The following is a 21,729-nucleotide window of genomic DNA, read 5'->3' as shown; positions in this document are numbered from 1 at the left end:
AGCAACTTAACAATACCTAGTAAAATTGTAAAAGCAGGTGGTAGTCAGACCTGGCAATTCTACTCCTAGGTATATGCCCCAGAGAAATACACAAGTAAGAATGCACATTGCACCAACATTTGTAATTCAGAAAGACAAAAAGAGAACAACTCAAATGTCCATTAAAAGGTTAACAGATAAACTGTGCTCTATTATACAATGGAATATGGAATGGTGGTTAAAAATCCACAAAACAGGACTACTTGTGTCAATGTGAATGAATCTCATACAAACATAATGTTGGACCAAAAAATTACAGAAAAATATTTCTATGATTTGAATGTTGTGTTCCTCCAAAATTCATGATAAAACTTAATCCTTAATGCAATAATAGTATTAAGAGGTGAAGCCTCCAGAAGATGATTAGATCATGAGGGCTCTGCTCTCAAGAATGGGATTAGTGCCCTTGTAAAAGAGGCCTATGTGAGTTTGTGAGCCCTTTGCCTTCTGTGATGTGAGGGCATAGTGTTCACTCCTTCCCCACCACGTGAGGACACAGTGAGAAGACACCGTCTCAGAAGCAGAGAGCAGGCCCTTACTAAACATCAAACTGCTGGTGCCTTGATCTTGGGCTTCCCACCCTCTAAATTGCGAGAGATAAATTTCTATTATTCAAAAATTACCAAGTCTAAGGTATTTTGTTATAATAGCAGACACAGACTAAGACAGAAATTGGTACCGAGAGTGGGGAGCTGTGAAACAAATACCTAAAAATGTAGAAGTAGCTGTGGAATTGGGTGGTGGGCTGGAAAAAAGTCTATATTTCCACAAATGGGCCATACAAGGTGATTCTGGTGAGAGCTCAGAAGAAGATGAGAGCTATGTAGAAAATTTCTATCTTTGTAGAGATTATCTAAGTGGTTGTGAACATAATAATGGTAGAAATATGAACAGTAAAGGCCATTCTGACGAGGTCTGAGATAGAAATGAGGAGCATTGCATTAGAAACTGGAGGAAAGGCCATCTTTGTTATAAAGTGGTAAAGAATTTGGCTGAACTGTGTCTATATCCAAGTGTTTTGTGGGAGAAAAGACTTTCGAGCAATGAAAGAGAATATTTGGTGGAAGAAATCTCTAAGCAAAGTGTTGAGGGTACAGCATGGCTTCTCTTGACTGCTTATAGCAAAATGTGGGAGGAGAGAAATGAAAGATGAAATTTATAATCAAAAGAGAAGAAGAACTTAACGATTTGGAAAATTCTCAGTCTGGTCATGTTGTAAAGAATGCAAAAGCATGTTCAGGAGACAATGCCAAGGATGTGGCCAAGTGAACATTTAATAAGCTTAGTATGGATAGAGGAAAGGCAGGTGCCATTCATCCAGAAAGTGGAAGAATGACCCTGAATGCATTTCAGAGATCTTTAGGCACAGATGTCAGGGTCTTGAGAGCAGAACAGTTTTGGGGGAGGAGCCCTGGACAATGTGAGACATTGGAACTCACTGCCCAGGGCCACCTCCTGTCTCTGCTCCCCACACTGGGGTGCAGTGCTCCTTGGCCACCCTAGCTATGGCTCAAGTGGGCCCAGGTATAACTCAGGCCATCCCTCTGGAGGACATAGCAGTAAACCTTGGCAGTGCCCATGTGGTGCTAACTCTACACACACAGAGTGCAAGAGCTATAGGGAACATAGCTGCTTCTTTGAAATCCAGGAAGACCTAGATTTCAAAGGATATCCTGGAGAGCCTCAGGGCCTGGGCAGAGTGGAGATTTCTAATAAATCTATAGTAGTTAAGGCACAGGGGCGGGGCCGCTACAGAGAGTCCTGACTAGGGCAATGACTAGCAGAGTCATGGGGGACAAGATTCTCTCCCAAGACCCCAGACTGGTAGAGCCACCAGCACACAACTCCAGCCTGAGAGAGCTGCCACATGAGCTGAATCCAGCAAAGCTGTGGGAGTGGGGCTTCGGGGAGACTTGGGGACTCAACTCCCACCTCTATATCAGGAAGGCAGGACACTGAATCAAAGAAGATTATTCTCAAGCTTTAAGATTTGATCTTGTTTGTCCTGTTAAGTCTGGATTTACTTGGGACCAGTTACCCCTTTCTTCCTATTTCTCCCTTTTTTGATTTTAATTTTAATTCTTTATTTTGTTTCAGATAAAAAATAAACAATTGTATTTATTTAATGGTCTCTTACGTTGCTCAGGCTGGTCTCCAATCTCTAGCCTCAAGCAGGCTTTCCACCTTAGCCTCTCAATTAGCTAGGATTACAGGCATGAGCCACCACACCCAACCCTTATTGCTCCCTTTTGAAATGAGAATGTCCATCCTATGAAATAAGAATGCCTGCCCCACCATTTCATTTTGGAAGCACATAACTTCAGTGATTTCATAAGTTCACAGCTAGAGAGAAATTTCCTTCAGGAGGAATCATCCCTTGAGTCTCACCCGTACCTGGTTTAAATGATATTTAGATGAGACTTTGGACTTAGACTTTACAGTTAATGCTGGGATGAATTAAGACTTTGGGGCCATTGGGATTAAATGAATGCATTTTGTATGTGAGAAGGACAGGAATTGGGGGGCCAGGGGCAGAATGCTATGGTTTGAATGTTGTGTCACTCCAAAATTCATGTTGAAACTTAGTCCCCAAGGCAATAGTATGAAAAGGTGAGGCCTTTAGGTGATTCGGTTGATGAAGGCTCTGCCCTCACGAATGGGATTAGTACCTTATCAAAGAGACTTGAGGGTGTTTATGAGAGTTTTTCACCCATTTGCCCTTCTGCCATGTGAGGACACAGTGAGAAGGTGTCATCTTGGAAAGACAGGATAAGCACTTACTAGACATGGAATCTGCTGGTGCCTTGATCTTGGACTTTACAGCCTTCAGAACCGTGAGGAATATATTTCTGTTATTTAGAAATTACCCAGTCTAAGGTATTTTGCTATAGCAGCAGGAAAAGACTAAGACAAATATGCTCAACACACCATTAAAAATACACAGAACCTTGCTATGTATTTCTATAGCTACTCACAAATGTGTAAAAGTACAAGGAAATGTTTGGGAATTCAAAGAGGCACATTCAGGGCTTACCTCTGAGGGGCGTAGGGCAGGGAGAGGGATGTGATCAGAGAGGGTTGCCCAGAGAAGTGTAACTATGAGATATGTTATTTCTTAGGCTGGATGGTGTATGCATGAGTGATCATAATATCAGTTATTGCATTTTTGAATCGCTGGAATAATTCGTAATAAAGAGGAGAATATTCATTGAGTGAATGCATTTATTGAGCACCATGTGCCCAGGACTGTGCCAGGTGCCTTGAAGGTGGGAGGGGGAATGCCACCTCTCCTGCCCTTGCTGCCTGGTGTCCTGAGGTCTCATTGTCTCAGAATCCCTCCCTTCTTTGAACCCAGTCCCCCAGGCCCACCTCCACCAAGTACAGAGGAGTGGGAAGAACCTGATACTCTGTTCCCAGTTCCTAGTTTGGAAGGAACGTCTCATCTAGGTTAGACCTAAGGAGGAACTTTTCCACTGGGGCTGAAAAGCCCCAAAGGGAGGAGGATCTCTAGTCCCCAAGATCTTTTCTAAAATCATACTGACTTCTGGATTATTAAAGTTCCATATGTTCATTGGAGAAGATCTCCTGGGATTTTCTGTAATCCCATCACCAACGGTTAAGGTTTTGAGGTTGGTGGTGCATGTGTGGTATTTTTGTTCTTTTTTGCAGTACATATGCACACATTTACATAGTGGAGACTAGACTAAGAACACAGTATCATATCCTGTGTTTTCAACCTCATATTCTAAGGTCAGGGCTCTCTAGAGAGCTCTTAAGGGAAGGAAGAATGTGCTGCGCTGTTGCTTTGATTTGGTGTTGGGCTGCTTCACTCCTCTATCTGGGGGAGTTAGGATGAAGCGGCCCCCTCCTGGGGTCCGGGCTACCTTACCTGAAGCCAAGGAGGATCGCAGAGGCGATAACCAGAGCAGAGAAGGAGAGTGCGTAGCCCACCGTGTAGATGATGTAGAGGGACAGGAGCTGCTCCTCCGGGGGGCTCTGTGGCACACAGGGGACATACGTGTACATGGGCAGCCCATGGCCCTCTTCCCACAACCTTCCTTCCCATGGGACAGAGGCAGAGTTGGAGCCCCAAGTCAGGACTCACCAGGGATACCGGGACCAAGAAAGAGAATAACCGTAACCTATGGCGATGGTTCTTGGATATCTCAGGCCCCGTTCCAAGACCAGAGAGGTGAATACACACCATCTTTGTCCAGAAAGCATGGTGTACAAAGCCCCCAGAGGCAAGGGGATAGATGAAATGACCGCAGATGCCCCCACCAAAGCCAAGGGGTTTTGCTCCAGTGAAGCCAAGACACGGCTCCCCGCCCCCTGGCTCAGAACCCCGCCTCAACTCACTCTCTCCCCTCGCTTGGACTCCTCACACTCCGACAAGTCCCTCCAGGGCAGGCTGGAGTTGTCCTTCTGCAGCCAGAGGCCTTCAGCTGTGCAGAACCGGTACACGTGGCCCTGCGGCACTGGGGTGGGGAGACCTGGCCCTGAGCCTCAGCCCAGAATAGGGCAGCCTGCCCAGTGCTAGATGCCCCCCTTCCTCCCCAAACCTGAGGGCTATCCCTGCTTCCCCAGAATGGACCACTCTGAGTTAGTGACATCCTTTTCCCTTCTTTACACAGACACACACACACACACATACACAGAGACCTGGACCTTCCTCTCCTGTCATATACCCTGTTGGTCCAGGGACAAGATGGGGTCACCATGGTAGGGGCTCCTCAGCTCCACCCTCAGCCCTGCCTCTCAGCCACCCTAGGACACAGTTTAATGAATTCATGCCTTTGAGATGAGACGAGTTTAGCTCACATCCGTGTCCCTGCCTTCAGCCTCAAATCACACTACTGACAAGGTCTGGCACCAACCAGCAGCAGTCACTCGCTATTTCTGATTTTCAGGACTCAGCACCCACCTCCCGCCCACACTCCTTGGGGAGAGCAGACCCTGGGAACAAGGTTAACACTGAGTTCCCAAGAGAAGGGAAGGGAGGCAGAGCACCAATCTGAGAGAGAGAGAGAGAGAGACACAGCACTTCCCATAAGAAGTCCTAATCTGATGGAGGAGACACAGACCTACCTTTTAGACCTCCGGGTCTAAAAGGAGTACACAGCCTCATGGATATATGCAGCCTTGGCCTTTGGAGATCCCCCATAGAAAAGGGGAAGACCCAGCTCCTACCTTCATGTAGACTCTAATTATATGTTGGAAATGGAGATAGCCCTTGGAGAGAGGGAAGGATCCAGCCCCTGTCCTCAGGGAACTCCCCTGTCTGAGGATGGTGGCACCGTCCCTGGCTTCAGAGAATCAAGACTCACACACAAAAAAAACAAAAAAGACCTCAGAAAGGAACAGCATAGATGGAAACTAACAGAGATCAAACACAGGCCCTGCAGAAGCAAGGTGGGGCATGGCCTGTGCCCATTCACATCGCAGCAGAGGCTGTCCCCCGCCATGCCCCATGTCCACCTACCAGGGAGATGGCTGACCTGTGGCCTCAGGTTTGATGTGAGGCTGATAGAGGCCACTGCTTATTTGCATCCAGGAGGAAATGCCTCATTCCTAGCCTCCCTGCAGGGGAACTTAAGTTTGACACCAGGGCCAATGAACTTGGGACAAAGGGCACAGTGAGAGGGTGTGGGGGACATTGACCTGTAGGGAGCACAGGAGGACCAAGAAGGGAAGCTGCAGGCGGGACGAACTTTAAAAGAGTTCAACATTCTAAAAGTCTAGAAGATTTTTTAAAGACCAGCTTTCCCAGCTGTGGGAGGAAGGAGGGAATGAGGGACAGAGAAGGGAGAAGACACCAGAGGCCCACTGAGGGTAGTGACTGGTCAGTGTTCATGTGGAGAGACAGCAGTCAAAACTGGGTCTTGGCTGGGCGTGGTGGCTCATGCCTGTAATCCTAGCACTTTGGGAGGCTGAGGCAGGTGGATTGCCTGAGCTCTAGAGTTCGAGACCAGCCTGGGCAACACGGCGAAACCCCATCTCTACTAAAAATACTAAAAATTAGCTGGGTATGGTGGTGCACTCCTGTAGTCCCAGATACTCAGGAAGCCGAGGCACAAAAATCACTTGAACTTGGGAGGCAGAGGTTGTAGGGTTGTAGTGAGTTAAGATCGAGCCACTGCACTCCAGCCTGGGCAACAGAGTGAGACTCTGTCTCAAAAAAAAAAAAAAAAAAAAAAAAAAGAACTGAAAGAACTGGGTCTCCTGAGAAGAGGCTTTATTAAAGAGTGGTGGGGTGTGTGTGTGTGTGTGTGTGTGTGAGATAGGGACTGTGGCAGCCCCAGGCCTGACCCTCAGGGGTGCAGGACAGGGGCAACCATCTAGTCTGGGGGTTCTATTTTTCGCCCCAGCAAAAAATGTGGCAGGGACAACTTTACTGCAGAGTCCGATGACAGCCCTCTTACAGCACTGTCAGCAAGGCCTGCCAATGGACCTTGCCCTTCCCTAACCCTGATGCCAGACACCAGGACAGCCTCCCTGCTCTTTCTTCTCCTCCTTCCCAGCTCCTTTCCCAGACAAACCCTGAACCAGGTCCCTCTTCAAGACACAGACATTATCTGGTAACCCAGTGGGGCGAGTCAGCTTGCGGCATGACTCCTTCTGGAAGAACCTGCATTTTAAAAGACACTTCACCTGGGAGAAAAACAAAAACCTGAAAATCTAATGGTGAAACTGACAGCAGTGGGAACGATGGCGTTCCAATACCCTTCAAAAGCATTTATGAACAAAATCAGCTGTATCCCCAACGGCAGAGAAGGGGAGGCACATGGTCTGATTTTAGCAATGTGAAGGGCCCCTCTCAAGCCCCCAGATGCCTCTCTTATCTGCTGCATGGATGCCTGAGATTCTTCACTGGGGCCAAGTCTTCCGACATGAGGAAAAATCAGTGTTCTCCTGTAAATACCCCGAAAAGCAGTGATGGGAACCTGAGCTGACTCCATGCAGAATGAGATGGTGTCAGAGCCTGCTCTAGCACCCTGCTTTGGTGGGAGGAAATGGGGAGAAAGGAAGAAGGCTGAGGGGCCAGGGAAAAGAAGACACAGCCATGGAACCGCTGGCACACAAAACATCTAAAGACCCATATACCCAGGACTCAGTCTGCAACCATATGATGATAGTAAGAACCACTTCCCACAGCTGGCACAGGACCTGGCATACAGTAGGCACTGCCTTGTTGCAGGTTCCCTCACAACATGCTCCTTATACGCTCTTTCCGTAGGCTGTGCCTTCACAGAACCAGTTTTTGAACACCTACTGTACACCTGACACCTTTGGACATTATAACCACCTTTCAAGGTAGGAATGGTTAGTCCCATTTTACAGATGAAGAAACCGAGCCTCTGAGTAGCCATGTGACTTTCCTAAGATCATCAACTAGAAAGTAGCAGAGTCAAGACTAAAACCCCCCAGCTCTTTGCCTCCAGAGGCCTAAAGTTAGCGGCCAAACTTGCTGTTAATAGGAAAGAACGTGGCATGTGCCATTCTCCTCTGCCCTTCCTCTGGGCTCAGATTTCTCAACATTCAGTCTCCTGCCAGCAGGCCCTCTTGCCAGTGCAGACCCCCGGCAGCTGCACCATTCCTGTGCCCTCTGTTCAGAGCCAGGTGGGAGGGTGGGGAGGTGGTGTGTGCACAGATGTGTGCATTACCGGCACAGAGTCAAAGGATCGCTGTGTCCCTCGCTCAGCAAGCCTGTGCAAGTGCATCTGTCAATTACCCTTCATTAGCATCAAATATTAAAAGCCAGGCTGGTTCCTGGCTGGGCCCATGATCCCCAGACGCCCATCTTGGCTGGAGGTGGGGTGGGTCAGGGCATAGCCCTACTTATCAGCCCGGCTTTATCTGGCTTGGGAGGAGCTGGTAAAACACAGCCAGGGATTTGGCTCAAGGCTTGTCAACACAGGGAGGCAGCCCGGCAGCCACATGCCAGGAGGCCCAGGGATATTTCATTAAGCCAGACCCTGCTGCTGGAAATAAAACCCCCAATTAAACACTTCTCCTCCCGGAAGCTGATGCGGCGCCTGTAATCAAGCTAACAGCCGCCCTTCCACGTGGGTGCTGGCACTCAGGGCCATGGAGAGCTGCTCATGAATCCATTAGCTCCTGCACCCTGGCAACGACGTGGCCAGCAAGGACTACTGGGCCCCATTTTACAGATGCAGAAGCTGAGACTCAGAGAGGCCAGGCACAGGGCCTCCCCAAGGGAGTGAGATGAGGGTCAAAGGCCAGGCTCGAAATGAAGGCATCAGCTCGGGGCCAGGGTGAAGGGTACTGTAGAGCATCAGGGCTTAGGAGAAGGAGCTCAGGTTCTGAACAACACAGACCCAAGTTCAAATCCTGGTTCTGCCTTCAACCAGCTGTGGGACGTTGGGCATGTCCCTTCACAGCCTCAGGCCTCAGTTTCTTTATCTGTAAAATGGGAAGCATTATGACTTCCCAGAAGATAAAACATGTGAAGTGCCCAGTACATAGTAGACCTTTGAAACATCCTCCCCGACGCCGGTTTCTTGAAGGGGGCACTTCTTCACTAAGACTGGAGATGGAGCTTGTGGCACCACTTCAGCCAGAACTCCTCTGGGGACAAGCTTGGGCCCAGTCTCCGCTTGGCAACCCCAGGCTGTTGTAAAAGCCCCCAGGCTCGACATTACTCAGGGGAGGCACCTGCCAGAGTTTCCAAGAACTGTGAGTTACAGGTTATTTTTAAAGCATTTTATGACTCTCATATAATTAGAACTAAGCTAACAAACAGGTAGGGATCAGGAGGGGGTGTAGCTAATGAGGCCGGAATGATTTGTAACCAGCAGATCAGCTATTTATGGGCAAGCGAGGCTGCTGAAGGGTCCTCGGGCGGCCAACAGGCTCTCTGAAGCCACTTCAGCTTTCTCCTCCAGGTCTCGTTTGCGCCAGTCATTTCCTTTGAACATCTTCTGTCTTTGACTCATCTGCTCCTGCTCTCTCTGCACGATCCTGAGTCCCAAGTTCTCAATTAGAGGGGTCAGAATTCAAGGGCTTGGCTGGCTTCTCCAGGACACCGTGTAGTTCCGAGGCCAGTAGCCTGGCCCCATGTCCGAGGTGCTGCCTGGAACCCTTGCTCCTTGGAGGAGCTTCCTTTTCCCTTCCGCATCTGCCTGTTCTTTCAGGTCTGGCCCCAGTCCCACCTGTCCCCGGAAGACTTCCTAATGCCGCCACACTCTTGGCAGAAGGGGTGGCTCTGGCCTCCCTCAGTACCACTGCTTGGGCTGCTGAGCCCACCTTCAGCTCCACGGAGGGGGGTTACCCCTTCTCCCCAGCGCACACACTCACACACCTCTAAGGTCTCAGTGGCATCCCTAGCTCCTAACATGACCCAGCTCAAGGATCTGGTGATTGTTTTGACTTTTGCTTCTTCTCAGATCACCCACTGCTCTGCTCCCTTCTGAACTCTAGAAGCCTGAGCCATGGGACAGCACCCCTCGGCTTCCCTGGCCTCTGCTGGGTTGGGCCGGTGGGAGGCATTGGCAGAAGATGGAAGGGCAGTGGGGGGGAGAGAGATGCTGGGTGTTCTCCCCTGCTCCCTCCCTGCCTTGATTTGAGGTCTGCCAGTGACTTTGCCCCTCTGTGGCCACAGCCCTGCTGGTGGCTTCTCCATTGTAGCCCAGCTGTCATGGGGACCCCCAGCCCCATTCTTGTCCCTTACTTCTCAGGTCTAGGGGTGCTCAAGCTTTCCATTGTTGTAGTCCCTGGTGCTTTATATGCCTTATTGGTCCCTTTACCTTGCCCAGCCTCTGAAAAGGACCCTGTCCCACATTAAATTCTCTCCAAATTGCCAACTGAGCATGTTTTCTGCCAGGACCCCCTTCCTTCTCCCTGACACCAGGGCACACTGTGACGTTTCTCCACAGGCTACTCCCTTGATCAGCCCAAGAAAGCTCCAGAACTGTCCCCTTCTTCAGAACTGCTCCCACACACCTGGGTGGGGGTCAGGGAAGCCCCCGCTGCCAACCTTTGCCAAGGAAAGCTCCAGGAGAGGCCACAGACAGCAATTATGCAGCTTGAGCCTGTGGCAGGTGTCTCTGTGCGTCCCTAACTCAGGGAGTGGGGAGAGGGAGGCAGAGTCAGTGATTCCGAGTGTCAAAAAAGGGAGTAAATTAGCCTGGCGAGTGGCGGGGGGAGGGGGTGGGGGAAAGGCTGGCAGGGGGCCTGTGCCGTGGCCGTTATCTTCATGGAGAAAGCAATAAAACCATGTACACTCATAAATGGGCACCACCAGGACCTATTTCCTGCTCAAATAAAATTAAAGGTGATGGATGGAGCTGCAAGCGGCAGGCAGAGCTGGGGGTGGCTTAGTGCTGAGTGATGGGCCCTGTCCTACGCCTGGCTCCCTGGGGTCTAGAAGCCCGGCAGACGCTGGCCAAGCTGCCAGTCTCAAATCTATGGGAGGCAGAGAAAGCGTGTGTATTGCAGGAAGTCAGGGAGGTATGTAGGGAGGTGGGAAAAATTAACAGCTACCATTTCTCAAGGCCCTGTGGTCCTCCCCACACCCATGCCACTTGGCTCTATCCCATCTCCCAGATGAGTCAAGCAAGGCACAGAGAGGTCTGGCAACTTGCTCCTGCTCACACAGCTAGTCAGCAGAACCACCAGATTGCAGAGTTCATAGGAGAGGGCAGGCAGCTCATCCCTGTCCCTAGAGGTGTGCCCAGACAGCAGAGGGCATCCAGACCACTCACCTGTCTCCAGGCCAGAGCCACATGCAAGGGCACCCCCCAACCCTCCACCAGGGAAGCCTTTGGTGCAGCAGTTAGCCACACTGACTCTAAACCAAGCTTCTGGGTCACCCACTAATGGCTGTGTGAGCTTGCAAAAGTCACTGAGCACCTCTGTGCCTTAGTTTCCTCATCTGAAAATGGGAGGATAATCAGAGTACTTGCCTCAGAGGGTTGTGAGGATGGAAAGAGTGTAGCGTGGAAAGTGCTTCCAACAGGCAGTATTGGAGAAGGCAGGCCACTGATGGGCCCAGGCTCCCGCCTCCTTCTAGGCCCAGGCTCTCCCTGCCCCTTGGGGAGAGGTGAGGGTGGACAAGGAGACAGCACTTTTAGGAGACCTGCCTGGGCCTCATCTGACTTCAGTCCTACGTGCCAAGGTGAAGTTTACATTGGGCCCCACCAGGCCACCTCCTCCAGGAAGACTCCTGGCTTCCCCACAGCATAACCTCATGCCCGCACTTGCTTCTGTTGCTGCTTGGGCTCCGGCCCCTTCAAGGTGTGATGATAAGAGCATGAATTGGATTCAAATCCTGGCTCTACCATTGACCATGTCATTTGGAACAAGTCACTTAAACTTTTTGTGCTTCAGTTTCATCTGTACAGCAGGCAGAACCACAGGGTAGTTATAAAGCCCTGCTTTTAGGGCAGGACTTGGCACACAGTATGTACTCAATAAATATTGGCGAGGATGATGATGATGATGATGATGGTGATGATGATGATGACAGGGAAATATCTTTTCTCCCCTTTTGGAGACTGGGAGCTCCTTGCCACGAGGGTGCTTGTCTCCTGTTATCTCCCATGGTGCCTGGATGAAACTGGGCTCAGTAAGGGAGGCTGGGATAGATAGGGAGGCACATTAACTAACCCTCCGGTCAAGGATCCTCTTGCAGCCTCTGCAAATCTCTGTACCCCCAATGACCTTCCCACCTACCCAGTCACACCTTTCCCAGTACAGGGTCCCCCTCGCAGGCAAGAGTGAGCTGAGGAGGGCTGAGTCTGATGGAGTTGGTTACCCCACCAATGCCCTGATCACTCCTCCCAGTGAACCCCTAGAGAGTGAGGAGATAGCTAAATGTCCCTAACAGCTATGGGCCACCTGCAGACACATATCATACATACATGTATACACACAGCAGACACCTTGGATAGCTTCCCTCTCCGCAGGGGTCTGTCCCCACCTAGCTCCTTTCCTGACTACTGGATTGGATGGGGTCGCGTTTTTCTTCAGACACTTACTTTCCCTTCCCCACACACCTGCCAGCACTGGCCTCGCGCCCAGACTCAGGTGGCATCTCAGGCCATCGTGAAACTTATCACTGCTGGCCACTCCCCTCACCCCAGGAAAGGCAGGCAGACCACTCACTAGGAGGCCTAAAGACATTCTGGGTGGGGAGGGCTGTGTCTCAGAGGAAAGGAAGCAGTGCCTCGACCCCAGCCTCCTGGATATAGGGGAAGGTGGGGGAGGGGCTCACCACTGCTGACCCAGGGCAGGTACCAGGTGGGGGAGGGGGCTCACCACTGCTGGCCCAGGGCAGGTACCAGGGGCAGCTGACATTCACGAAGGAGCCTGGCTCCCCATCTGGCCAGCAGGCATATTCATCGAAGGTCCGGTTGCAGAACAAGTCTGGGAGCAGAGAGAACAGTCTCTGAGTCCCTGCTTGTGACTGGCCATGGTACTTTCCTTTCCTTCCCCAAGACCCCTCCCCTCCTCAGAGGCTGCATGCCACTAACCTCTGCTGAACACTTACTGTATGCCAAGCACTTTCCCCACCCAGCAAGAGCCAAGCAGGGGCACTTGCCACTTATCAGTGGCAGGATCTTGAGCAAGTAACTGAATGTCTGTTTCCTGATCTGTAAAACAGGAGTATTTCCAGCCCCATAGGGCTTTGTGGGATCGAGACTGTATGCTACATAGATAATGAAACATAGTACGTGCTCAACGAACAATCACTACAGGCCTATTCTTAAATTGCACTTCACAGATCAGAGGGAAATGTTAGCTCACCTTCCCTCTGATCTCACCTAAGATAACCTTCTTTAGGTCATGTGTTATAATTACAGTCAGGATTTCAACCTAGGCCCAGCGGGCTCCAATCCTGTGCTCTTTAAACCACCTGGTGAACTCCCTGAAACATTTCTTCCTGTAAATATGTTTGTGGAGCCCTCAGTCCATGCACAGGCTGGGGGGTGCTGAGGACAAAAAAGGAAAGGCCAGGTGTCTGCTCTGAGAGGCTCTAGCTGGGGGGCTGGCCGGGGGCATGAGGGAAGCCACACAGATAAGACAGCTAAGACAGAAGTAAGACAGCAACCCCAAAGCAGACTACAGCAAACAAGTAAGAGCCAAATGATGGCAGAAGTCCTGGGGAAGATTTTCTGGAGGAGGCAGTGCTTCCGCGGACTTTGAAGAACAGGAAGGTTTTGGTCAATAGAAAGGAAGGTATCCAGGTAAAGGAGTAGCTTGGACAATGAGATGAAGGCAGAGGGCAGGGGTGGTGGCATCCTACAGAGGCAAATGAGTCCCAGTCACAGACATTGGGTTCATTAAATTCCTCCAGGAGTTCACTGGGTGGGGAGCACTAAAGGTGGGGAGCTCACCTGGACTCACCTGTGGCGGGAGGTGGGTCCTCAGTCAGGGAGCGCTGGCACTGGCGTCGGTATTCTCGCCATTTCTGCACCGTCTCCCAGAGGGACACAGTGGCACCCTGAGGGGAGGCATACATGGGAGGCCTGTGGGTTCAGCCCACCCCTCTCCTGCCCCCTCACCCCCTAACACACTTGGTTTCTCGATCTCCATGAAACCTCAAAGCCCCAAACTCTGCCAGGCATCAGCCACCTCTGAAAGAGAGTGGGAATAAGTCACTGCCACCCAGGGGCTCCAGGTGGATGGTTCGACATCTTCATTCCTCCCAGGGGACTGGTGCACAGCTTGATGTGTCACAAGTACCCAGCAAATGTCTGCTAAATTGATGCTTTTGGGGAGGTGGGTGGATGAAGGAGGAAAGGAGAGTGTGTGCCTCATTCCTGGTCTCTGATCTCACTTAGGAGAGAGACTTTCTGAGGGCCCAGGACTCTAAGCTCCTTCTGGTGCCTAGTCAGCCTGCCTGAGGGCTTCTTTCACTTTCAACCATTCTAGAAGGAGACACACAGGCCAGAGTGGGAGAGGAACTGAATCAAGGGTGCACAGGCCCCCCCAGGAAGCAGAGTTAAGGCTAGAATCTGGAGTCCTTCAGATCAGTGACCATGGTGGAAGATTGGAAGGTGTCCGGGGGCAAGCGGGGCAGCGTTCAGGGCTACAGAGAACCCGGATGTCTGCCATTAGCATTCCTCCTCCAAAATGCACTCACTTACAAATGCACTCAACACAGCGCCCCCGTGTTCCCCTCTGACACAACCACCAAATCTAACATTCAACCCAGCTCTATCCACCCAAAGGAAGAGTCCTGAGGACATGAGGTGAATGGGTCAGGGAGGTTGCAGACCACTGAAGTCACGCCTGCAATGGGAGGGATCTCCCTCACCTGTGAGTAGGGAGAGCTGAGCCTCCACTTCCAGTAAGGTCACCGAAATGGCTTTTTAGCACACAGACCCAAACAGACCCATCCCACTGAGAATCCACCGTTCCTTCTCAGCGTTTTTGTGCACTTCCTTTGGCTATGTCTTGGGATTGTGGTTCTGTTTAGTTTTTTCCTGCACAGCCTTAAAAATTATAAATATTCGTCCTTTAGAGGCTGCAGATGCTGAAATGACCCAAGAGCCCCATGTATAAAATGTAGGACCTATACATAATTTAAAACAACATTTTGTTTTTTGAAATCACAAAAATGTCCACGTGTGCTGAAATTAAAATAGCTTCTTTATAGAAGCTTGCCCCCTTGCCTTGTAGCGTGCTGGGCACACGCTGGATCTGGTCTCGGATTCTAGCTGGCTTATCTCGCACCTCCCTGAGAGACTTGGGTTGCCTTGCTCACCCCCTGCTGCCTCGCAGGCCCCTCGGAAGGGCCCAGCTCACTTTGAGCCCCAGCAGCGTCCTTGGCATAAATGTGCCAAGGCCGCAGGGGCTACCCTGAAGGACAGAGCTCGTCTGAGGGCAAAGGTCAACTGTATTTGCTTAGGGAAAAAAAGAAGAAGAAATCAAACATAACAGCTGCAAAGGTGTTGTCCATGATATTAGCCACAGCTGAGGAGGTGGCACAGTTTTCATCAGAGCAAGTCCTGGTGGATCAACCCCGCCGCCCTAACCCCTTTCCCTTCTCCCTTCTTCCCTCTTCTCCCGGTAAAGGGCTCTTCCACGCGGCCCCAAAATGCAGCAGCTGCTGGGGGTGGAGGGCAGAGAGACAGAGAAATCCCCCTTGGTTTCTGTTTCTAGAATGAAAGCAGACAACGCACAAGGTCACTGCTGGGAACTGGGGCAGAAGGTGTGTCTGGGGCAGGCAGAGAGGCTGTGGAAGCCAGTTCTCCCCAGAGGCGGGGGAGGGGTTAACGACCACGCCATGAAGGCCAATCTGGCCTCAGGCACCCCAGGGCAGCGCTGTCACCTGCTCTGAGCAGAGCTGTGGACATAAAACTATCTTCAGACTGGGGCTCCCTGAGGACGGGGCTGCGTCTCCCTCAGACTGGGGCTCCCTGAGGACGGGGCTGTGTCTCCTCAGACTGGGGCTCCCTGAGTCAGGGCTGTGTCCCCCTCAGACTGGGGCTCCCTGAGGACGGGGCTGTGGCTCCCCCTTAGGTAAGGGATTCCTGACAGTAGGAATATCTTGTCCTCTCCCTGCACCAGTTCAGGGTTTCTAAATACCCTGGAGCCATCCCAACCCTGCAGGCACACACACAGTATGAACTACCCAGACTTCTGGCCTCTCCCACACCTCGTATTTACAGAAACCGTAACGGTGCCAGGTTCTGGGTGGTTGTGGGTGGAGGGGAATGCAGGGAGTATAAAGGTGACTGCAGGAGTCCTGCTTGAGAGAGTCCTCAGGCTACTTGGGGGTGGGGGTCAATGCTTTACAGGACAAGTGATATAACAGGGAAGCCAGTGGGTGAAAGTGTTCAGGGAGTGGTTGGGGCAGGGCTCAGTGTACATTCAAGAGGCTGAGGGACTGGGGACTGTGAGGTGGGGCTGGGGTGAAGGGGGTTGGGGGTAGACTGGGCTAGCAAGGAGGAGGGTAGGCATTTCAGCAGGAGGGCACAGCAGGGAAAAGGCACAGAGGTGGGGACATCAGTGCTCTGGAGAGCAGAGGAAAGCTGTGGACTGTTATCAGGAGGATTTTGGGGGGCAGGGAGAGAGTGGTGGCAGGCCCTGGGACAGATGGGAGGTTCTGGTCTGGAGAAAGGCTGGGTAAATGAGGCTAGGGTCACCCAGTGCCATGGGGCCTGCCTGGGTGCCCAGGTAACATAGTGGAGGCTGAACAACCCTGGGCTTGGGCTCAGATCTGGGCCTGGACCTGGCTCACCCAGACATTAGGTTTGCAACTGAGTGCAAGAGTTGTATGTTTTAGCCACAGCTTAAACTTGTGCAAATGGCAACAGCAGCCCCTCCCCCATGAGACGGCTGTGAGGACTGAGTTAATGCTTAGGATGGTGGGCACATGGAGAAGGCTCAGTCAATGGCAGCAATCCCCATGATTTCTGCTGTTTAGAGGAAAGGGCAGAGTGGGAGGGAGTGACCAGGCTTCCTGGGGACTGGGGCCCCACCCCTTCCTCACTTCTAGGATCAACACATTCCCAGAAAGAGGAAATTAATATATTTTCACATCCAATGACCAATCATTCTGCTTAATTTGTGAGATCTTCCAGCAGTAACCACAGCCAATGGCAAAGTGAAGCAGGGAGGAGGCTTGGGACCCCATGCCCTGTGAGGACGGGCAAGGCCCTGCCCAGCAGGGTCCCCCACTCCTCCATTTCATCCTCCCACAACATAAGTCCCTGCCGCAAGCCTGTGGTGGGGCTGTGGGTGCTGGGGAGCGGGCAGGATGCAATCCCGATGTCCCTGTCCCTCACAAGGCAGCAGAGCTGATGAGGAGAGCAGGGCAGGGGTCAGTGGGGGTCTAAGGGGCCATGGTAAGGGCAGGATGGCAGTTTCTAGAATCAAGACTTGACAGGCTTCATGGGATCTCTCTGAGGTGGATGAAGGCACATGGGGATGACGCCTGGTTGGAGGTTACAAGAAGGAAGGGGCATCCCTCAGATTCAGGAGTTTCAGGAGGAAGCAGGAGACAGGAGAGAGGACACCAGGAGGGAGCGGTGTGATCTACAGGAAGGAGCTCTGGTCAGCGATTTACAAGTCCTTGGTCTAAATCCCAGCTCTGTTCATGCAGGACGGTGGGACACACTTTATCTTTTTGGACCTCAGTTTACTCATCAGTTGCCAGTTCCGCCACCTGTAAAATGGGCATATCATTCTTCTCAGAGACTGTACAGATCCAACAAGATAAAGCAGGCGAACATCTTTGTGACTTCTCAAGCCCTGTATGAGCAGGCAGCGTTGGAAGGAAAGATAGCAGAGAAGGAAGCAGGTGGAGCGGAAGCCCCCGGGGTGGCAGGCCTTCCAACACCCTGGGAGGGGGCTCCCTCTCCCAACACTGGCTGCCAACCTGAAAGGCGCCTCCTATTTCTCAGCGTGGGTAAGTGTATCAGATTCTTTCCTTCTCTGGGGACCATTTTGCTTGACGGGAAGGAGGACAGAGATCTTGGCCTCTCTGTGCCATGAGGTGGGAGACGCGCAGGAGGGCCTCTCAGAAGGAGGAAGAAGGGATTCCAATTCAAATTTCTGGAGGCCCCCAACCAGGTCCAGCCCTTCAGGTTCCCTGGCATCTCCTCCCAGGACCCCAACCTCCTTCCTCTATGTTACCTCCCAGAAGTCAAATCATCCCTTCCATCAACAGACTCCTGTCTCTTTGACTGCCCCTTGTTTTTCTTTCTTTCTTCTTTTTTTTTTTTTTTTTTAAAGCTCAGAGCTTACAATCCATTTTTTTCCCTAAGGGCTTTAGATATCTGAACGAAAGGACAGGAAAAGGAATACTACACACATGTTCTCACAGTCACAAAAACCCCCACATGGACACTGTCACACGCATCAGCACACACGCCCCCATGCACATTCCCAATGCTGAGACACTAACACAGATTCTCTCCCACCACACACAATCACTCACAGACTGCCAGGTACACACTCACATGCTGAGACACTGTCCCCAACACACACACACAGAGGAACGCACAGACACTCTTGCAAGCACACTATCTCCCCTGCACATATAGACACACACTAGTTGACACCCATTCACACACCAAGATGCCACACACACACACAGACACACACAGACCCTCCCACAGACACAGTATGACATGCAGGGTCACAAACACATAGACACCGTCAGATGCACAACTGCATGCTGAGATGTTGCACACACAGGGACTCATTCCCACACAGACTGTTACACACACGGTCACTCACATATACCTGGGAAATGGGGGCTCATATAGCCCACTCCTTTCTCCCCCTGATCTGTCTCAGTCTACCTGTCTCTATCTCTGTCCCCACCACCACTACCACCAACACACACACAGGAATTTTCCTAGGGGCAGGCTGCCGCCGAGGAAGCCTGTTTTGCCTTGGTGCAGGGCATTCGAGGGCAGGATGTGGTTTCTTGGTTGCTCCTGCCCCAGCCCCCAGCCTGGGTTCTGTCCAGAAGGAAGCCCAGATTAGAACAATGTCCACTCTGACCAACGCTCAGCCCTGGACTCCATTCACCATTCACTAGAGTACAGAGACCCAGGGTCTCCAAGAGCCCCTCTCCGTCCTATCCTGCAGCCCTGGAAAACACTTCCAGATCCCCAAGGACAAATGGGTCAGTTCCCCCATTTGACTAAAGTGACTAAAGCTGCCATTTCAGGGTGCCAGTGTCCATCCCCTCCATAACCCTGTGTGATAGAGTTTATGATCCCTATTTACAGATGAGGACACAGATTGGGGATAATCAAATATGCAACTTAAGATCACCAGCTAATAGCAGTCTCTATATTTGAATCCAGTTCTGATTTTAACTTTGAGTGCCAAAGGCTTGCCTGTCTCCTCAGTAGGCCCACTCCCTCTCTGGGGTCTTGGACAGGGTAGGGGAGTGAGGTTTCCCAGCAACAATGAAAGAGTGGCCTAGGGCACCTTTTTCAGAAGTCAACTCAGACATCCCCCTACCTGCAGGGATGCTGCTTCCAGCCTCAGCAGACCCGACAGTGAGCAGCTCACTCTCCGAGTTCTCCCTTCAGTCCCATCTGAGTAGGAGGTGTTAGATCAAGAGCCCAGCCCCTCACCCCTTTCTCCTCCCTGCTCCTGAACTGCCGGACTACTTTATACAGGGACCCTCTTTTCGGAGCTTTCATCCCCCCATCAGCAACACGAGGGGAGAAACTCTAACCCTGCTGACTTCATAGACAGAAAACAAAATGCAAAATACACTATTTTTTAGTCCTATAAGCATGCATGATGTTGTGTCATAATTATTGCATCTATCCTTAACACCCCCTGTAACTCAGATCTCCGTGGCAGCTCAGTTTCCCATGACAAGAGCACCCCCTCAAGGCTCCCGTCCCAGCTAGGACCTGTCCCCTCCTATTCTTCTCTACCACCCCAATCGTGTTATGCCCCCAGGATGCCCAGCTTTTGCCCTAGGCCTGGGGCTAAGGAGTAAAATTGGATCAGAGGAAAGTGCGGGTTCAGGAGCCTGACACTTCTGGGAATAAGGCCTCTGGGAAGACAGACAGCTCACAGAAACTTTCCTCTTCCCTATGCTTTCTTCCCTTCATTCAAACCAGATCTGTAAACCTGGCCTAGAGCAGGATGGGACCAGGAAGCAGAGCCTCCCCCCTACCCCAACCCAGTCCATAAGAGGAGGGAACGATGGGCAAGAACCACGTCTTGGGTCTGCAGCCCTGGCCCCTGAAAGATCCCAACCACACCAGGAAAACCAAGGCCTGGCTGGGGGCGCTGTGGGGAAGGTGCCTTGGAAGGGAGTGGGTGTCTCCTGGGGCTCAGGGCAGCAGCTGGGCTGGGGAACAGGGGCAAGGAGAGGATGCATCTGGAAAAGAATCTGGGGGCTGAAAATGTGCTGGCCCCTCAGCTGAGAGGCACCTCTGTCCACATCTGGGGTTTCAGCTGGGGTGGAGTCTGCCCTCACCAAGGCAATGGTTCTGGGACAAACTTCAAGGTTCGTCTAGGTCCACTCCCCACGGATCTCAGTTCTTTAGGTCTGGCGGTAGCAGTGGGAGGTGATGGGAAGAACCTGTTTCCTGACCCAGGACAGGCCACCCAAGTCTATGTCTCCTCTCTGTTCAAGCATGTCCCAGCATCTTTGGACAGCTCCCCTCTTCAAAAGCAGCTGACCACTGCCCCCAGCCCAGGAGCCTGGGGCAGGAAAGGCAGCAAAGACAGGAGAGAGGGGCTACAGATGTCCACCTGTGGCCTGCTCTCTGGTGGCACCAAGGAGCCCAGGTGTTCCTGCGTGTCCCAGCATGCGTTCTCTTGGTGCCTGTTGTCAGTGTAGGGTCAGAATGGGAGGTCAGCAGAGTGGGTGGGGTGGGGGGGTGGGTTAGCTGCTTCCAGAGGGGGCACTGAGCCTTCTGCCTGTTTGCTACAGAGGCTGGAAGGGGACGGGGGTAGGTTCCATCTGGGAGGTCACTGGGAAGGACAAGCTGCCACCGCAGGGTCCCAGGGGCCATGAATCAAAGACTGTGCTGGGGGCTGACGAGAAAGGGAGAGGAGCCCGGTCTCCGCACCCTGGCGCTCTCAGCCTTCATAGGGCCTTCTCAGGGTCTTTGAGCAGGTGGATTGCCTGGGGAGGCACTGCGGGAGAGGGGCCTGGGGCAGACTGTGGGGCGGAGGGAGTCTAGGAGGATGCCAGGCTGTGCCAGGGCCGCTGACACGGTTTAGAAGGAGTTGGGAAAGTGGCGGGGAGGAAGGGGAAGCGGGGTAGAAGTCAGCGCAGGGCGGCCGCGGGGCAGCGGGTGCCCTGGCAGAGGGACCCTGGCGGCCAGGAAGAGGGCGTCTCGCTGGGGTTGGGGGAATCCTCTGTGGTCCAAGCCCTCACCTGGGCCTTCCAGCCCAAGGGCACAAACTCTCCAGTCCCTACTCCCCCCGAGGCTTTCGGATGCCCCCGCCAGCGGTCTCGGAGTTTCATTCAAGTCCCGGGGCCCCCCGCCAGGACACTGCGCCTGCAGCCCGCAGCGCCACCCCCTCCCCGGGTGTCGTCGGGGTCCCTGGGTCTCACCTGGGGGCGGGGGCCGGCCCTGCCCACCACTCCGAGCAGCAGGAGCGCGAGGCGCAGCGGGCCGGGGGTGCCGGCCATGGCGGGGAGTTCAGGACTGGGCCATCGCTGCCACCTGCGGAACCGCGTGCGGCGACTGATTCCGGGCGGGTGGCGGGCGGCGGGGGAGGAGCCGGCGAGGGGCCGCCCTGCCCGCGGGAGGGGCCTGGTAGGGTCCTGGTTCTTCCGTCCCGGCCGCCAGAGACCCCTGGGCCCGCCCCGCCGCACCCCTTGGCCGGTCCCGGGCCAGGAGATAGTGGGCACTGCGCTCCAAGCGAGCGCGGCTGGGGATCAGGAAGCGCAGGAGGCGGCCACCAGCTCTGAGCGCCGACAGTGCGCCTGGCCGGCTTTCAGCGACAAGCCGGGCCCGCCTCCCACCCTGGCACCCCGGACCTCCTCCCTGGTCTCCCAGCTGAAGAAAGCCACAGCAACCCCCGCCCATTCAAGGTCCGTCAAAGGAAACTGAGGCCCGAAGAGTGGACGGGACTTGTCCAAGGTCACACGGCTTGGCAGGCCACTCCTGGAAAGTATCCCCAGAGCCAGGGGTGACTAATAAGAACTTTTTTTCCCCAGGGTTACCCCTTCCCAGGTCCTCTCCTCATTCTCAGGCTCTGTCCTGAAGGCAGGCCCGGGAT

The 21,729-nt window shown here is 52.7% G+C and overlaps 1 protein-coding gene across 1 annotated transcript in view; it reads right to left on the bottom strand.

Annotated features, from left to right (window-relative positions):
* Positions 1-21,190, bottom strand: part of GLP1R (glucagon like peptide 1 receptor) — a 38,418-nt gene extending 17,228 nt beyond the window's left edge. Inside the window, exons 1-5 of the mRNA XM_025383596.1 lie at positions 21,059-21,190; positions 13,408-13,504; positions 12,319-12,426; positions 4,399-4,517; positions 3,929-4,035 (exon numbers count right to left, since the gene is read on the bottom strand). Coding sequence (XP_025239381.1) covers positions 3,929-4,035; positions 4,399-4,517; positions 12,319-12,426; positions 13,408-13,504; positions 21,059-21,136 — 509 coding nt within the window. The 5' untranslated portion in view covers positions 21,137-21,190. The remainder of the gene's footprint in view (positions 1-3,928; positions 4,036-4,398; positions 4,518-12,318; positions 12,427-13,407; positions 13,505-21,058) is intronic.
* Positions 21,191-21,729: the final 539 nt, after the last annotated feature.

Source organism: Theropithecus gelada, chromosome 4 (assembly GCF_003255815.1).
Source record: "Theropithecus gelada isolate Dixy chromosome 4, Tgel_1.0, whole genome shotgun sequence".
In the NCBI taxonomy this organism is placed as follows: domain Eukaryota; kingdom Metazoa; phylum Chordata; class Mammalia; order Primates; family Cercopithecidae; genus Theropithecus; species Theropithecus gelada.
This window is presented reverse-complemented; position numbering and strand designations above follow the sequence as displayed.